This window comes from Pelecanus crispus, chromosome 6, assembly GCF_030463565.1.
Source record: "Pelecanus crispus isolate bPelCri1 chromosome 6, bPelCri1.pri, whole genome shotgun sequence".
NCBI classification, from domain to species: domain Eukaryota; kingdom Metazoa; phylum Chordata; class Aves; order Pelecaniformes; family Pelecanidae; genus Pelecanus; species Pelecanus crispus.
The window spans coordinates 31,578,494-31,596,631 of NC_134648.1; the positions used below are offsets into that span (position 1 = coordinate 31,578,494).

At 47.6% G+C, this 18,138-nt stretch overlaps 1 protein-coding gene across 1 annotated transcript in view; it reads left to right on the top strand.

Annotated features, from left to right (window-relative positions):
- TYRO3 (TYRO3 protein tyrosine kinase) overlaps positions 1-18,138 on the top strand; it is a 40,717-nt gene continuing 22,579 nt past the window's right edge. Inside the window, exons 1-6 of the mRNA XM_075712834.1 lie at positions 1-88; positions 3,742-3,925; positions 6,234-6,334; positions 10,449-10,619; positions 13,372-13,458; positions 17,608-17,723. Coding sequence (XP_075568949.1) covers positions 1-88; positions 3,742-3,925; positions 6,234-6,334; positions 10,449-10,619; positions 13,372-13,458; positions 17,608-17,723 — 747 coding nt within the window. The remainder of the gene's footprint in view (positions 89-3,741; positions 3,926-6,233; positions 6,335-10,448; positions 10,620-13,371; positions 13,459-17,607; positions 17,724-18,138) is intronic.

Below are 18,138 nucleotides of genomic sequence, written 5' to 3' on the forward strand. Positions count from 1 at the left end.
ATGGAGCTGAAGCGGAGCATGGCGATCCCGCGGCTCCTCTTGCTGGGACTGTGGGCTGCGGCGCTCCGGGATGTCGCCGCCGTGGCAGGTGAGAGGGGCGGGCAGCCCGCCGGCGGGCGGGGAGGGCGGCCGCTGCCCGTCGCCGCGGCTGAGGGCCGGGGGTCGGGGGCGGCAGCGCCCTCCGAGCCCCCTGGGCGCGGCGGGAGGGGCTGCGGGGCACGGCTCCCGCCGCCGCCGGGCCGTGAGGGGGGTCGGCTGCCCCGCCGCCGGCGCCGGGCCCCTTCCCCGCCGCCGGCCGGGTCCCCCCGCGGGCAGCCCCCTCGCCGCGCCGGCCTCTACAGGTGTCGGCAGCCCCGCTGAGGGCGACCGGGGCCGCCCCGCCGGCAGCGGCTGGGAGCCCGGGGACCGGTGGCCGGGCAGAGGCGGCCTGGCGCGGCGCCGGTGTGCGAGGTCCGCCCGGTGCGGCGGCCGCGGGGCCTCGGGCAGCCACAGGTGGGGGTCAGGGCCGGCCCCTTCTGCGCCCCCCCCGCCCTCCAGGGCCGGTGGCGGGGCGCTCCGCCGCCTCCGTGGGGCCAGCGGCCGGGCCGGCTACGTGGCGCTCGGCAGCCGGCGGGCAGCCCGGGCTGTGCGGGCTGCTGCGAGCCTCGCCCGCCTGCCTGCAAGTACAGAGCAGTTCAGTCGCAGCCCAAATAAATCCTCCTCGTTGTTTGCGGAGGCATTGCTCTGGTATTTGCCTAGCGCGGATCGCCGCCGGGGAAAGCCGGGCGCTAACGCATTCCTGAGTGGCTTTTCTTGGTTTTTTCCTCCTGAACTCATTTTCCGAAGTTTCACCCCGGACTCGGCAGGGAGAGGCAGCGTGCGAGAGCCTCTCGGCGCCCAGGCGAACCTCCCGCCGACTTCCCTGGGAGTTCGGGCTCCGCGCTGCGTGTGGAGCAATGCGTGTGCAGTGGCAGGGAGCTGGAGAGGCTGTGGTACGGCTCGGATCGCTAGATCAGGGTCCTAAGGAATCTGAGGAGCGAAAAACCTGTCCCTTGGCGTGCATGGGTAGACATCTTCCTCTCTCTCCACTCCCAAAATAACTTAACAAAAAGCATACTTCTGTTCCCAGCAATCAAAACATTCAGAGGTGGCAAGTTAAGAAAAAAAAAAAAAAAAAACCAACAAACAAAACAAAACCAAAGCAACAAACATGTCACATATGTTGACAATTAGTACATTCATTTGCTGTCAATTCTGTCTGACAACTGGTTGATAAGAAATTTAATACAATTTTATTTCCTAGCTATACATTTTAACTCCTGCAGCTCTTACAGGTAGGCTTGGAGGAACCTATTTGGATGAGATAACATTCTTGCCAGCGCAAGAAGTAATCAGATGAAAAATCGTGAGTGGGAGAGTAGAAGGAGGAATAGGTGGAAATTAAAATCCATATTGGCCTCCTGTGTGCTTCTTCCTGATACCTGCAGGAAGAGATGCTGCAGCTAAAACTGGATTTTTGTCAAAAACCGGTGAATTTATTAAAAATCCCTGATCTGTAGTTCTTCATTTCAGTTGATCTTGACGGAGGGATTATATTCGGGCGATGTGGAGAATTACAACTCAGGCTGAACACTTATACTGTGTATTAATTTCCTACATCATTAATTTGTATGGGAACTGAAAAGCATAAAGGGTCTCTAACAACACTGCTTTGTTTAATTTGTGGCTAACTCTTTCAGCAGGGCAGTCTGAGGAAGGCTGCGTAGTTTGCTTTGCCATGAAGGCACCTGTAATGAAAGTCTCTGTCAATTTGTGGGTGCATTCAGCAGCCTGGCTACATCAGTTTCCTGTAACAGAGTGAGCTGCTATGAAGCTTTCATGTTTTATTCCAATATTGTGAGCAGTGAAAGGGAGGATGCTTTCTGGCATGCACTGGGACGTGTAATTTGTGTTACAGATGAGCTAAGTAATGTGAGGTTAGATCATCCTCACCCAAGGTGATTAAATCCTTAGCCCAGCAAACGAGCTGTAGCAACCAAACTAAAATTATCATCTTACCAGTTTTCCAATGCTCTCTGTGAATTTGCTAAATTAGTAACAGCAGATAGAAAGGCAAAAGACTGAGTGTGGGAAACCAGCTGTTAACAGGCTGGGGGATCTCATTAAGGAAAGGAGTAAAGTCCTTCTGCCTGTGTTCTGGGATTGCTCCCAGACCACTGGTGCTCTGCCGGGAACCGGCTGCCGGTGGCAGAGCTGGCTGGTCCCACAGTGCTGGCTGGTCCCACAGTGCTGGCTGGTCCCACAGTGCTGGCTCCCCCTTCTTCCAGCTGTTAGAAGCACGCTGTGAGTCCCCCCGCTGTTGCTCTGCCCTGTGAGGTGGTGCCCGCGTGGTTCGGGGGGGGGTGGCGTGTTGGCAAGAAGGGAAGTGGCACCTGAGAAATCTCTGTATGTGATCACCGGTCAGGCTGTGACAGAGTTTGAGAGCAACAGGGCTGCTTACTTAGCAGCGCTCTGGATTTCACAACTGGCATTTTTCTGTCTGGCTCTGTAGGCTAGGGAGGCATCCTGTGAGAAGCTGACCAGCCAGTGAACTGGGTGAAGTTGTAATGTATTGTGATACGTGGCCATGCAAGAGCAGCAGAATGATGGAGTCATTTGTTTCTGAAGATGTGGAGGCCACTGCCAGGGCATAATATTGAACTAGGCTAGACCTGTTCTGGTCTGTCAGTCCTGTGCCACTGCATAGAAAATGGCCACTCTCCCTAACAAAACTAGCTTTATATTTATTTACCACCTTCTTGCTTTCCCACGGTCTCCTTTGATCCTCTGGTTCCTCCTTTATATGCCTTTCTTTCTTAAATGCACTTACATAGTTGGCTTCCGTGTTTTCTCATGGTAACACATTGCATATATTCGCTTCTGCTTGAGGGAAACACTCCCCATCCACCCACACATGTAACAGTGCTCCGGGCCAAATTCTGATCGCTTCTGCGTCAACGTGAATCTGAGCAGCTCCACCGACTCTGGCCGTGCTGCTTTAGGGTTGCAACTATATAGCTCTTAGTAAAACGTTGTACTTTGGCTGGACTGAAGGGTCAGGGAGGCTTGTTTGAGCACACACCCACGTCACACAACAGAAATATCTGTTCTGTTAGCAGTTCCGCTCCTCAGCGAGGTATGCTATGGAATAGGCTTTGCTTTCATGGGTTTTGCAAATTGCAAAGAAGCTTTCTGTAATGCAGAAGAACAGTGTACGCTGAATAACGAGACATAATTGATTCTTTCTCATATCCCAGCTCTTTACAAATGCGTACAATGGAGCAAGCACAATGATTCCTTAGCAGCACAGGAACACCGTAGCTGAAATTCAAACCTGGGGAAAAGAGGGAGGCGTGGTACCGTGTTGAGCGAATGCGCTTAGCACTGCTGGATCACTCACACAGCGAAGCTCCCAGCGTTTCTGTCTGGCTGTGCCTGGGCACTGCTCTGCAGAAGCTCACCCTGCTGTTACATGAGTTGAAAAAAGCCCCATATACGGACTGAGCCACCACTTTTCTCCAGCAATTGTGCATTCAGTGCTTGCCTCAGTGCTTGCCTTTGACTATTGCTTAGCAGACATAGTAGAGCAGTGCTGAGACTAACAGACCCCTCTGCAGTGTGTGCTGGTAGGGTATGTAATTCCAGACCACCAACCTAGAGTAATTTGCTGTACTCCAACCCCCCTTCTTCTGGGGGTGGGGCGGAGTAGTATTTTTTTTTTAGGTATGAAATTTACAGGATCTCCAATCAAATTAAAGGTGTCCCAGGGTCAACCCGTCAAACTAAATTGCAGCCTCGAGGGAATGGAAGATCCCGAGATGTTGTGGATCAAGGATGGAGCAGTGGTGCAAAGCGTAGACCAGGTGTACATTCCAGTAGATGAAGAACACTGGATCGGCTTCCTCAGGTACAACAGAAGCAGAGAAGGAAGAATATCGTGGAAACTATTGCACCATTTTCTGCTGTCAGCTATATCTATGCAACTGCAGTGCCCTCGGCGGGGCAGGGTCCTTAGGTCTGCAGCCCAGTGCGCGGCAAGGGCATAACTGAGAGCAGAACTGAAGCCACAGAGGGCTGAGATTTTATGCACTAGAACCATATTGGTTTCCTGACTACTGTGGTGGCAGGTGCTTTGCTAATGCTTGTGATGCTTGAGACGTGACTTCAAGGTGAAAGGATGTTCTTGCCTTGTTTGTTCATCTTGTTCTGCTGTGCAGCAGGAAGACTAAGGCCTGACTTACATAAATAGGTTTTCTCTCTCATAGTCATTCCGTATTTTCTTACTCTCTCTCTCGAGCTGTCGGTCTGCCTAAAGGGTGAGGATTGTTAATTGAAATGAGACTCCCAGGACTACATCCCCTTCCTTTCTTTGGGGAGGAGTGTTTGTCACCTGAACCATCCCCGAGTCATTTTGCAGAGACTTTCCTAATACATTTACACCACATGGTACCAGTCCTGCCCCGCTCAGAGGCGCAAAAACTCTCTTCTGCAGCTCTCTGTGCCTTTATTTCAGTAGAAGGGGGATGTCAGCTAGTTCTGGAAGTACTGAGTTAAACAAGACCCAAGGTTCTGCTCTGGCTTTTTCTCTGCATAGAGCTTGTACAAGCAAGCATGCCATCACCGTGAGGGCTCAAAACTGTTGACTGATTGAGAATCACTCTTCCCTGATCTCCAGCTTCATCTCCTGCTAGGTTTCTTGGGTTGACATTGCATGGAGTCTCCAATTCCAGCAACTAAAAGTCTCTGTGCTAAAGCTGTCTGTTTTGATAGGGGGGGAAAAAAAAAAATCTGTTCCCAGTAAAACTATTGCGTAACATTGTGTTGTGGAAACAATTTGTCTTGAAACTATACCATTTACTTCCCCTCAGTTCCACTAGTTAACTCTCCTTGCTCCTCACAGTCTCTCAGTCTGATCTCCTTTCTCACCTGTTTTCCTCCACTGAGAACTTTCTGCAGCACCAGGGCTAAGTATAGGGTGCTAAATCTAGATGTGTCCGTATCTTTTTCTCCTTTTTCCTTTCTTCTCCTAAAGTGATCATTTCTACCACCCACTGTGTGACTCTCTGCTGCAATCGTTGTGTTTCAGAACATGTGGCCGGATGGGCAGGACAGCTGATGCCATTTGAAGGTAGAGCTCTGAAATTCAGGCTGTAGTGGGTCCATTTTGTGCATTTCAGCAAACACCCTCCCTTTTCTATCTTCCTTCCTGAGACGTTCTTCCCCACGGCAGACTGCTAGTGTTAAAAGGCGGGCATCAGATCTGCTGAGGATCCCTGCATGGCAGCAGACGCATGGCTGCACGTCCCACGGGGGGCAATCAACATTTGTACATTGACAGGCACTCAGAGTCACACTGCTGCCTTTGGTAGCTGAGACCTTGTCTCTTTGGGACCAAATTCTGTCCTTACTCACCACGCTGGCCTCATGTTGCTAACGGCAGTGAGGATACCGTAGATTTCCAGTGGTGGAGCAAGGAGCAGAATTTCTTCCCTGAACTGGAGGCCCGCGACTTGAACGCTGCTCAGTCCCCATGGCTGCCTTCCCCTGCTTGGATACATCTTCTCAGAAGGGGAGCTGTTGCTGAGCAAGGGAGGACACAGAAGAGTTCGTAGGGTGAGGTCCTGTGCTGGAGTAGGCCAGCATAACCCCTTGAAATCACAAATAGAGAGGCCCAAGGAGTTTTGCAGTGTGAGGAGCTCTTGGGATAAGAATAACACTGAGTGCAGTTGAGGCGAGGGGGGGGCCTTTTCTGACCCATCTGTTCTTGTATGAAGCTGTCGCCAGTCCTGTCACCTAACTGAGGCAAAACAGTCGGGCTTGTTGGAGGTTTGTGATTTGGAGTTTCCTGCTAGCTCAGACATTGTAGGCCAGGCTGTCACTCTTGAAGGCTAGCTAGAGTCACAGTTCAGGATCAAGATGACCAACCCCTTCCTATCCTCAAAGGACACAAATGGCGGTTTTTCTGTGATGATGTTTCGGAGGAAGGCTGTCTGCTCTGCTGAGGATTCCCTCCACCCACTTCAGAGAGGAGCCTCCCATCTCCGCTGTTTTGCCGCACGCTTTGTGCTGGCTAGCTGTTGCCCTCCTCCCCAGAGCTGGCTGCGTCTCAGTGGGTGTTGTCCGTGCATCTGGTTTGCCAAACGCTGGAGGGTCCTTTGGGGCAAAAACATGCTTTATCCACGTAAAATATCGATATGGCTTTTGACTTTTTTCAGCTTGAAATCCGTCGAGCGGACAGATTCTGGGAAGTACTGGTGCCAGGTTGAGAACGGGGGGAAGAAGGAAGAATCACAGCAAGTGTGGCTCATAGTGGAAGGTAAGGAGGAGTAGTAGTGCTGGTTTCCTTTCAGGGCTGACCCACCAATATGCTCTAGGTGGAAGTGGTGAGAGCAGATTGCTCCAGTGACAGGCTTCTTGGCTCTGAACCATTGTTGCTAACCGCAGTGGGATCACTACAGAGCAGGAGTAAGAAATGGTAGGAGAGTAGCTTCAAGCAGAGAAGCTGTCAGTTTTTTACCTTCCGGTTTTATTTTGGCACAATAGGAAACAAGTGAAAGTTCCTTTCATGCGCACACATTTCTTTCCAGCCCCTCAACCAGCTGTTGCTTTGGTCTCGAAATAATTCGTAGAATGACGGGATGGTTCAGGTTGAAAGGGATCCATGGGGATCATCTGTCCAACTCACTTCTTAAAGCAGGGTCACAGCGTGGTTCTGTGTATCAGCCAAACAGGTCTTTGAGAGCAAGGTACAGTTGTAGCCCAATTCTGAATTTCAGGAGAAGTGCTGTACATCAGCACTTCATAGCTGTGACTGTTCATGTGGCGCTGTTTTGCTCAGTCTTGTCTGATAAAGAATAATTTCTACATGGTTGCCCAAAAGTCACCCAAGGCAGAGTAGATTGGTGGCTTTTTACTGTCTCTAGTTTTGTTTTCCTTGAGCCATGATTGTGTTAGATCCTCAGAAGCTAGTAGTCATAGGATGGCTTAATATTTGGTGAGGAAGTTGACAGGAACAGTGCATTTGCAGCAAGAAGTGGCTTTTTGTCTGTAATTGGTAACATTTTGGGTCAGAACTGAATCAGTCTTAAAGAGGGGGAGCGGAGAGGGTGTCATGGGAGGTGGTGTGGTCTGGGTGTTTAACAGCAAAGGTCTCACTCACTGAGAGTCATGGAAACGTTCGTAGCAGTCCTCACAGGAAGAGGAATGCTCACCTGCTGCCTTCCGTAAATCCCAGGCTTTTGTCCACCTAAATTTTCAGGTGCAGTTTCAACTGGAGAACGTTGTTTACAGCTTAAAACACTCCCTATTGTGCAGGGTTTCTATTTCTGTTCCAATTGCCAAGGCCTGCTCCAGAGGTGGCTGCATTTGCATGGTGGGTGCACTAGGAGTGATTGGGTAGCTTAGTGTGCTAAGCCATCTGGAAAACAAAGGAGCCCTTCTGGATGGCACAGGCAAGAAATATCAAAGTCACAAAAACCAGCTGCAGCTAGATAAGGGGGAGTGTTGAGAATTAAGGCCAAAGCTTACAGCAGAAGCATAAGCTAAAAAACTGCAACTAGTCACCTTTGTGAGAAAAGCAAGTATGGCAGAAGCTAGTTAAACTTGACCTGAGCGTGTAATTATGTGAAATGGGAGTTAGTGGAAAAAATTAAAAAATAACAAGTAGTGATAAGGGGTGGATTTTAAAAAATGTGTCAGCTGTTAGCATAAGAAAACACTGGGGAATGCAAAAGCCTATCAGTCCCACTGTCACTGTTATCGCTGTATGTATTTCTTCCCTGGGCGTACCAGCTTTGTCTAAAAGTGGTTGCTGTATTGGTAACAACCATTGTCCTCTTTGACTGAGAGAGGATCTTTACTCTGGTCATTTGCAGCCTTCGGTACGTGCTGACACACTTCAGTGTGCCACACAAAACAAGTGTGGACTACTGGTGATCTAACTTAAAGTGAGATTGAATGGATTTCTATGCTGTCTAATATCTGCCTTGAGAACCACTTAGGTAATCTGTATCAGGCAGAATTTGTAGTGATGGTATTTGAACTGTCTTTGTAATACAGCTAGAATGTTTGATCTTATGAAACACTCAGAATTTACAAAACCAAAATTATTTTGAAACTGTTTCTGGTTTAGAAACTAGGCTCTGGCCTTACCAAGAACATGATAGTGTTTGATGTCTGGAGAGGTAATCGAAGAGGCACACTGTGGAGTGTGACGACCTGAAAAATACGGATTGTGTTTCTTACAGAACTTTCCCTCTGAAATTACACCTCTGACTGTGCAGCTGTTCTCAGGGCTGCTATCCCCTGTTGTGGCTACAGTCAGAGCCCCAGCCACACCTGTATGGACACGTCCCCCTGAATTAACTCTGTCTAAAAACTGAGCTGTAGAAAAAAAATTGGCCCCGTAGGTTGGATGCTGGCTTGGAACAGGGAGTAGACAGGCCCATTTTCCTTGGTTTGCCACTGATTTCCTGGATGTTGGCTGCTCAGTGCCTCCACAGCGCATCTGTGAAAGAGGGGTGCCGGCACTCACCTCTTGTACCAGGAACTGGGAGGCTAAATGTGTCACAGACAGTGAGGTATCCAGGTAACTTATGTATGGGGGCAGTGCAAGTTCCTGAGCTGGCTGAGTCAGCTGCACTCCCTGAACTATGAGAGTTTTTAATTGTGGTCTTGTCTGATCCGGTTAGCAGCTCCCAAAGTGAGAAAACCAGCTGAGCTGGGCAGGATCCTCCCAAAAGGCTAACTCGGATGCCATGGCAAAGGGACAGGATGCAGGGATCCTGCTCACAGGTAGAAGAGACGATGGTATTTTCCCTTCTAATCTTCCTTTGGAGAAGGAAGGCAAAGTAGGCAGAGGTGTCACAGCTGGTGTCTGGAAAGTTTATTCACTTTTATTCTTTATGTATGACTGCAATAAAAAAATAAAACACGTAAGCAAAACCCAGCAGTAAATCATGATGGATATACCTCTCCTGAGCATTAGCCTTTGTACAAATAGGCACCATCATTCCTGAAGTGACCTATTTTTAGACCTCGTTTAGTTTGTTCATCTACTTGCCACTCTAAAGGGAGTGGCAAGGAGGCAAGGAACGCACAAAGAAACTGCCACCTGAAAGACACAAGCAGCAACTGGGCGGTCAGTGAAAGACCAAGGACACAGCTTTCAGCTGGAGTGTAGGGGAAATGCCAAGCTTTAGGCACCTACATTAAGTGCCTGCTGTTGGAGGTGCTCAGCATCTGCCATGGCAACTGAAGCCGCTCGGGCCTGTCATCTTTGGCCAGGGACAGACAGTGTAATTTGAGCATGTTGTGTTGTTGGTTTCTCTTTTTCTGTGAGGCAGCAGATCAGCAGTTTCCAGAACACACTTTTTCCCAGCTGAGAATACCTAATTTTGGTGTAGATGCAGTCTGTAGCGGCTGTGCTTGACACCCAAAGTTTTGAGCATAAAAGGGAACTCGGCATTTCTCTGGACCTTCAGCTCTTCCACCAGCCACCAGAAGCACACACTGTCTGTCCTGCAGGTCAGCACTGGTGCTGATGGCTGGTGAATTTTGTATTACTGGTTTGGAGCACTGAAACCACAAGAGTTTTAGCATTGCCCATAAGAGGAACCACATCTCTTGATGTGTTGAGTTACGCTTAGCTATTGCCACGTAGACATGACCTGAGGTAGCCAGCATTGCAGCTGCCTTTTGCTCCCTATGCACTGATCTAAGGCCTGTTGTACCAAGCAGGAGTCTTTCCACGGTGGGAACCAGATAGTTATCAACAGAGCTGTGTCCACAGATAGCCTTCAGCTCTGAAACAAATTACCCCTAACTCTAAGGCAGCCTGGTTCTCGTGGTGTCGGAGCATGCTGGAAGGCGGCTCCAGTCAATTAAGCTGTGGAGAGAGCATTGTAAATGATCCCAGTCTCTCACTGAGGGGATTCTTTCCTCATTCATGGGTTTGTTACAGCCACTAGTTCAACGTGTTCACAAGCTTCAGTTTTTAATGCATAGCAAGAAGTATCTGCAGCTAGATTAGGTGTCTTTTAAAGTGGTGCCTGCCACTGCTAAAGTTATTGACTGTTGCCTCTTCAAACTCCAATCTCTCCAGCTGAAAAATTGAGCAAATACTGCCACTAAAAGCTACTTCATAGGGGGAGTCTTGAAGGAGACTCAGTGAAAGAGCTTTTTCAAAGGTGTTTTGGGAAGCAAGCAGTCTTTTCTCTCTGACTTCTTCTCCTGGGAGTGTGTAGACATTCATGCCCTGAGGTGATCCAGCATATCTGACCCTTGGTTCTTGTGAAGGGCTTGGAGGGAGTTGCAGTAGGCGTAGGGGCAGGGCAGATGGGTGTCCAGTGTTGGGCACTGGTATTAGTGGAAATAAACAAGAGACAGAAGGAGTCTCTCCAGTTATTATCACTTGTCTGTTGCTTTTCTAGGTGTGCCCTACTTTACTGTGGAACCCGAGGATGTGTCCGTGTCCCCTAATGCCCCATTTCATATGGCCTGTGCTGCTGTTGGTCCCCCTGAACCAGTGACAATTGTCTGGTGGATGGGAGACTCTAGAGTGGGGCTTCCAGACATCTCCCCCTCCATCCTAAATGTGTCAGGTAAGGCTGCTGCCAATGCAGGGGATCACTCTGAGCATCAGAAGAGGAGGAGAGCTCTCTTCTGATCATGCTTAGTGACACTGGGTAGCCACATAGTGTGAGAATGGTCTTTGACTGTACATTGAGGGCTGAGAGATCGTGATCACGTAAAAAGTCAGATCATCTCAAGGGCTGATCATTGCTCTGTGTATTTTCTGCTGGCTTGAGGCACACAGACTCTTCAGAGCTTGGGTGGGACTGGCACTGCAGTAAAGGTGCTGCTGGACAGATGATGCATTGTATGACTCTTTTATTCCACCTCCTGGAGGATGTTCCTGGTTATATTAAGTGACTCTGTTGGTGACATTGGGCTTGGAAATCTCCAAGTGTTCATGTGTAACAGATGCCACCACCTCCTTCTGTGCACAGCCATGTCACGGCACTGCTTTCCCCTCTCTTCCCCCATTCTCTGTTCTTGCAGGCTTGATGGATGCTCTTATCGTTAAAACCTGACTTCGTCATGTAATTGTTTGACACTTTTAAAGGGGTTGTATTGGTGCTGAAGTGGGCTGGTTGATATCCTCAGAGACCAAGGTTTGCCCCAGAGCAGGCACTAGGAGCATGGTGATAAGACTGCCTTCCCCAGCAGCACGAGCTGAAGAACTCGGGAACGAGTAGGTGTTCCGGCCTCTCTTCAGGCCACTTTCAGGGAAGGGCGATGTATCCCTGCCAGGACTTGACTGCAGCTATTCTTGTAGTTACCTCCTAAAGGTAACTGTTGTAGTTAGTTGTCCAACAGCTTTGTGTTACTTCTTTTCTATGCTGCTGTTTTATTATTCTCAGCAGCCCTGAGCCAAAGTTGAATTAGCTATTTAGAAAGAAAAGGTTTTACAACTCAGTCATCTCTGGGGCCTCTTCATCAGTGTTAATACAGTTATACCCAGGGGGAGTTTCTTTCTGTACATCTTTGGCCATCCTTTGGGCTATCCAATCCTATTAAGCCTTCCCTTAGAACCTAATTTATATGTAAATCAAAACCTGTTTTGCGATTTGCAATGGTTTTATCATCTGCTCCCTCTCTTACGTAGCCACTCGATGCTGCTCCAAGCTGGAAATGAAAACTGCTCCCTTATGATATAATCTGCCTGTTGAAATGGAAACTGGAAAAGACTGATAGCCGAGAAGGGAAAGACAATAAAAAAAAGTCTCCCTTCTTCCACTGAACTCATCCCACAGTGCCTCACAAACCTTCTGTCATTGTGGGGCAGTGGCATGGGGGCCTGAAGAAGGGCATCTGCTCCTAGTGATTCTCCAAATTAATTGCTATTTTATATATTCGTCACCAGCATCTTTCTTTGACTCTTTCAGTGTTCTTCGGGATGTCCCTTGGGCAGAGCTTGTCTTTGCAATGGAAAAAATGTAGCAGGACACAAGCTGCATGGTCAGATTGCCAAAGCATGTTAAAAAAGACAGTTGCTAAGAAAACAAGCATTGCTAGCTAAAGGAAGTATCAAAATATGAAGAGAATAATAATAAAGTACTGGCTAGAAAGCAAACATTTAGAAGATTCAGCAAGCAGTTAGTTTGGTAAAAGGACTGTTGTATTTGGAAAGCAGTGCTGGCAATGGTGCTAGAGAGCAAGGAGATCTTGGTTTGTGGTGTGTTTTGTGTTTTCCTCAAGGCAGGGCTGTCTTTGGGACATGCCTACGACGTCAGGTGCTGCTCTGTCTGCTGCCTGGCCTTCAGCCTGCTGGCAGCATTTTCCTCTGGTTCACTGGGGTGAATGGAAGAAGCTAAAATACTTTGCTCTTTCATTTTACAGCAGTCCCTCCTCTCTTCAACTACACCATCTTTGCAGTGCCGTTAATCTCAGGCTTGGGAGATGAATCAAAGGGCATAGACAAACACTGTGAAAGCTGCTCTGTGCAGCTCTGAAATCTTTTTCCCTCCTAAACTGTATGCCCATTGCGTGCCAATCCTTAACTTTTCTCCGATAGAGCCCTATAAGGCAACTAAGGGCCAAGTCGAGTGAAAACACATGCTGGACACACTTCTCCAGGCAGCTTTGCAAATCTGTCTCAATTCTGATTAATTAGCAATACCTATATGCTTCTTGGAGCAGCTGGACATCGGTACGATGCTATGTTCAGACCCTGTGGGATGAATGGATGCTCACAGAAGAGAGGGAGCGTAATCCTCATTTGTATCACCCCTGGAAAATCATCACCTCAGTGCTGATGCAGTAGCATTTTACTTCCACTTCCTTTGCGTGTCTTCAAAAGTCTCATGCAAGGTGAGGGACAGGTGGGCATTAGGTTGAAATTTGCAGTGTCTGGTTGGAAGTTTGCCTGGGCTTGTAGCCCAGTTAGAAGGTGGTTGTTGTTCAGGTGGCAGGTTGAGGTCCAGAGCGTTGGGCGTTGTGTAAGTACGTGGTTCAGCACGATCCTTCCTCCAGCGATGCTCACCAGAATGTGAGAAGCAGACCTCTACTAACAGAGCACTGTGAGCTGCTGTTCTGCCAGATTCATCTTTCTTTTTCAGTGCTTTCTGAAGCTCCTGTGGAAGCTTTTCTACATTGCCACACTCTCTCCATTAAAAATGTTAGCACATTAATTACATTGAAATCCACGTGCCTTTGACTGGCACCCAGCTCAGCCCTCCAATTGCCTGTGCAGCTTGAGCTGGATGTCACACATAATTGAAATTCTGCTGAAGGTTGAAGTTGGATTATATAGCTGTTTGTGTTTCCTTCCTTTTCTTGGCTGATCTCCAGGTATTAATCAAAGCACAGTTTTCTCCTGCGAAGCTCACAACGTAAAGGGATTGTCTTCATCTCGGACAGCCACTGTTCAAATTAAAGGTGAGAGAGTGCAAGAGAATGGGCAAGGGACTTGGGTTTGCTCTCTGGGGAGGGAAAGTAGGGCTCCTTAATGCAAGGGGTTGTCTCAAAGCTGCCAGCAACCAGTATCGGTTGGAGCTCTCAGCAGTCGAAACAATTCTTTGTGCTCTAACAGCAGTTCCTGATTGCAATGCAGGGCTGTATACCAGGCTGTTCAAAATAAACCACGTCTGATTCAGGAGTGGAAATGTGATGTCAAGTAACAGTTTTTCCTTGAAAAGGACAGAGTCGGAGCAGTCAAATTATTTGTGAGAGATGTAGCCGGATATAAATGCATAGCTAGGGAAATCTTTCCTTCTTGAAGATAGATGGGTCTTGTTAGAGCTAAAGAGGCCATTACTTCTGCTTGCTTCTACTGGCATCACATTAGATGCTGAAAAAAGACAAGGAAGGTGATCACCAGTGGCCAATAAAGTCTGTTCATCCACACTGGTTTTATGGATTTTATTTTTTTAATTCTTTGCTTTTTAAAAACCCATTCAAAACAAATAATTCCTAGCCTTTGCCTGACCAGTTGCCATTTGGAAGTCCCTAAGTTGATGTCACGTTTCCTCTGTTCCTCCAGGTGACTGAACAGGGATAATCAGAGCAATCAGCTCTTCCCCTGCTCTTCGTGTTGAGATGCTTCTGTATTTGAATTTTTAGTCATGCTTTAAGGCACGCTAAATGATGTGATTATCGGTTTCAGGAGAGGCATGTCACAAAAATCATTTGTTCCAAGTGGTAGCTTATTGCTCAGTGCAAATAAGAGCAAGCATTTATGTCTGTATCAGAGCTCACAGTTGTATTAGCTAATGTTCATTAAAGGATAGCTTAAAATCCAGCTGTAGATCTACTACTTTTACAGGGTATTTTTCTTCAGGACATTGTGGTTACTGCTATGCCAAGAATGCAGAATGCTGGACTAGTAAGATTTATAACTTAATTTAAAAACGTTTGGAGTTGTTGCCTTAAAGGCTTGTCTACACGGGGGAATTAGTTACTGTGGAATATATCTTCTATGGATATTTTTATCCTGGGATAGAATTTAGTTCACAAAGCTATTATGCTTTAAAAAAGTGTCATCAAGCTGTAATATGAAATAACGTTTGGCATAAACAAGCTTTTTTCTTTTTTTTAATGTTAACACAGTTTTGCGTTTTTTAAATTTTTTTTAACCATTAATAACATAATGGGGTAAAGGCCTTAGAATTCTCACATTTCCCAGCAATTACATTTAGCCAAAAGTGCTCCACAGGGGGTCAATCATCAGCTAATGAATGCACACAAGCTATTTGGGAGGGATGTATCACCACCACACACTTGTGCGTGCGTACGCACACACTTTTTAGAGTTGAGGAAGAGCAAGCGTAAGTGATTCGGCAAATATTGCACCAGTATGAGGCATGTCCTAGAGATAAAAAACAGGTTTTAAATAGCGAGGTTTTAAATAGTCCAGTGCTGTAGTCGTAAAAGCGCTAACTGTAATACCTCAAACATATGTCTAGAAGAGTAGTTATAAACTTAGGGAAGTGATGAGGCTCTTTAAAGAGCAAAAGTTTTGAAGATCTAGTACAGCCCTTGTTAAAATTAAAGCAAAGGTCCTAACAAGGATGTCAGCAGGGACAGGAGCAGGCCCAGATAATGTTTATTTAGTTCTTGATCCTATGAACGCGTAGAATTCAATGAAATTACTCCTGGGAGCAGTTGTCCATACATGCCTGATCAGGGCCTTCCTCTCTTACACAGATCCAGCTAATGAGGACTCTCAAGTCTTTCTACAACTTATTAAACAATTTGTTTCTTTTGTGTTTCCAGAGGAAAATATTTTTGCTAGGACATTTACAAACTGTTAACATTTCTTCCTATTTGCTGCTGATGTTGTTCATTATCTATTCTCTGTAGTGCCCACAATGTGCTGGGTGTACTCCAAGCAGAAAATTACTGTTATTGTAGCCCACAGTCCCAGCCGTCTACAAAGCCCCATTGTTCCAACCACTCTACAAGCACAGAGGAAGTTAACTCTCATTATGTTAACACTCAAGGTCCTGTTTTCAGACTGGCTTTGCTCTTCTTCACCTGTGCAGCTAAGACTTTTAGGGTCGTATCCTGTGTTTCAGAGCACAACAGGAAACAGCCACCCAGAGTTTTTTTCCCCAACGCATAATGGGGAAATGCATCTGTCCCATCTACAAATTGCAGAGGTAGGGGAAGGTGCTAGCAAGCCGACCCTCTTCAGTGGCTGTCTCCATTACAGAGTGCATGTGTTAGCAGTTGATTATTTATTCTCACTGGTGGTATAGCCTGTACTTCCTTTGGGCCTGCCATCCAGTGTTGAAAATTACATGTTGCTAAACCCAAAAGGTATGAGTGTGTTTACAGAAGACTTAAGGGCAATGTTTCAGTGATACCCAAGTAAGTAGTGAAAGCAAGCTTTTTCCCCCCAAAGAGCTTGCAAACCTGAATACCCAACATCAAAAGGGAAAGAAACCAAGACACGGACAAGTCTAAGTTAACTCACAAAGACCTTTCACTGAAAGGCAAAGACCTCATTGTCCGTCTTCCATCCCAGACCTGTGCTCTGCTGCCCCACCTCCCACCCACGCACACTGTTCTTATCTAGGTGGCAGCCCCCTGCCCTGAGTCCTGGTAACTAGTTAACCAGACAAAAAAGGCTTTATAGGATTAATCGGTGGCACCATCTGTTCCCGGCACCATCCTGTCCTCTAGGCTCTCTTTAGAGACCTGGGAGGGGGCTTTGGTCAAAGCATTTCTCCTGCAAGATGGCCCTGTGGAGATGCTGAAGGCAGTATTGTGGTTGTCCTCCGTGCAGTGAGAGGCAAAGGTGCTTTCTGGTGGAATAGAAGATGCAGCTGGAGGAATCCTGGTTTGCAATTACTTTTCCACTGCTGCTTTGCACTGGATACAGCTCAGGAGAGGTGGAAAATTTGGTCTGTAGGCAGAGCCTTATCCTGAGGACCGTTGGGTTTTTGAAAGAGGACTCCTGAGGGTGCAATTTGTTGAGGTGCTGCAGGAAAACTATTACTCATGGCAGCAGCGTAGGATTTTTTAAAATGAGCAAAAGGTCAGAGGAGAGGTTAGTATTCATGAAGCTGGTAATTTTTTCAGGAGTGAGGTGCCCAAATAAAAACAGAGACTCGGGAGTGAAAAAGAGACAGTGAGGGGTATATTGGGAAGAACAGGAAGTAACTGTGTGGAATTACAGTGGGAGCAAAAGAGAAGGCAAAGGGAAGCATTGATGATCCTAAAAGGAAGCCAAAGAGCTCAGGTTAATGAGGCAACTTACTAGAGGCCCCTGCCGTGATGGAGGTGTCTGGTCAGAGCGAGAGTGGAGGGGCAGCGCTCTGGTGCTGCTCTCGGGGGTAGGAAGCACAAACATCTGCTTAAATGGCCAGTCTGGGAATCCTGATCTTGTTCCTGGCTTTGCCCTTAATTTGTATTGTGATATCAGCCACGGAATAGGCACTCCCTTTGCCTCGAATTGCCCCTCTATAAAACACAGAGTGCTTTCTGAGTTTATTCATCCCAAGCCCAAAGGAGGCACAGTTTTCAGTCCAGGCTCCGTCCCAGGGCGTTTCAGGAAAGGTTTATAATAGACACCTGGAGGCAGCACTTCCACGGCGCGAAGTGGTCTGCTGCAAACCTAGCTGCAGGGTATTGTGGTCATATGGCAAACCACCCTCTGACTGGTTTCAGGGGCTGGACTGAGAACCAGGGGAGGAATTTTAAAGCCGTGATTTGGTTTACAATGTAGGTCCACAGCAATTGTGTGCAAAAGGCTGGGTCATGCATTGCAGTGGAGGGGGCAGGGAAGAGGGCCGAGTAGCCAAGGTGTAAACATCACACGCTGGCATTGCTGTGAGAGAGTTCAACTGCTGTATGCATCAAGCAAGTATGCTGGACTATTAAAGAATGAATGCTAATAGCTTGTTCAATGTTAAGATAATAGTTTCATTCACAACAGTCAGGGACACTCTCTAGAGATGTGATATTGTACCGTTTCTGTTAGTGATTTCATTGCATATTCTCTAGCCTCAAACCTCTGCCATTTTCATGTGAATACCTGCTCAGTTCTGTGTATACTGAAAGGTCTCTTTGTTTCCTTTATAGCCATGCCTCTCCCGCCTCTCAATGTAACTGTAAGCCAAGTCACCAGCAGCAATGCCAGCGTGGTTTGGGTGCCAGGATTTGATGGCCGCGCACCCCTCCACTCTTGCACTCTTCAGGTATGGCCCCTCTGGATTGTCCCCTGCCCTGCATGAAGAATGGGAGACCCCTGAGCCACAACACTGCTTGGGCCATCTTTTGCTCTCCTAACTGCTTTGTAGCAGTGTTTGAATTCTTATTCCACAGTTTTAAAACACGGAAACTTAACAAGATGCAACTCGGGGCATAAATAGGTGCAGAACAGCGGGGCCAGTTTTGAGCACGAAGTGTCCAGTTGAGAATTTGAGACTGGCCCCATTCGCCCTCCTGGCAGGTTATCACATTGGTTGCTCTGTGGCAGCTACTCCATGCAGAGTCGTACACTGCAGCACACGTGAAGCACATGTCACCCTATGGAAGTGCCCTTGGGTGACTACAGGGTGCTCACACGTCCTGCTAGCATGGAGCAGCTGGCCCATGGTAACTTGTTCCAGT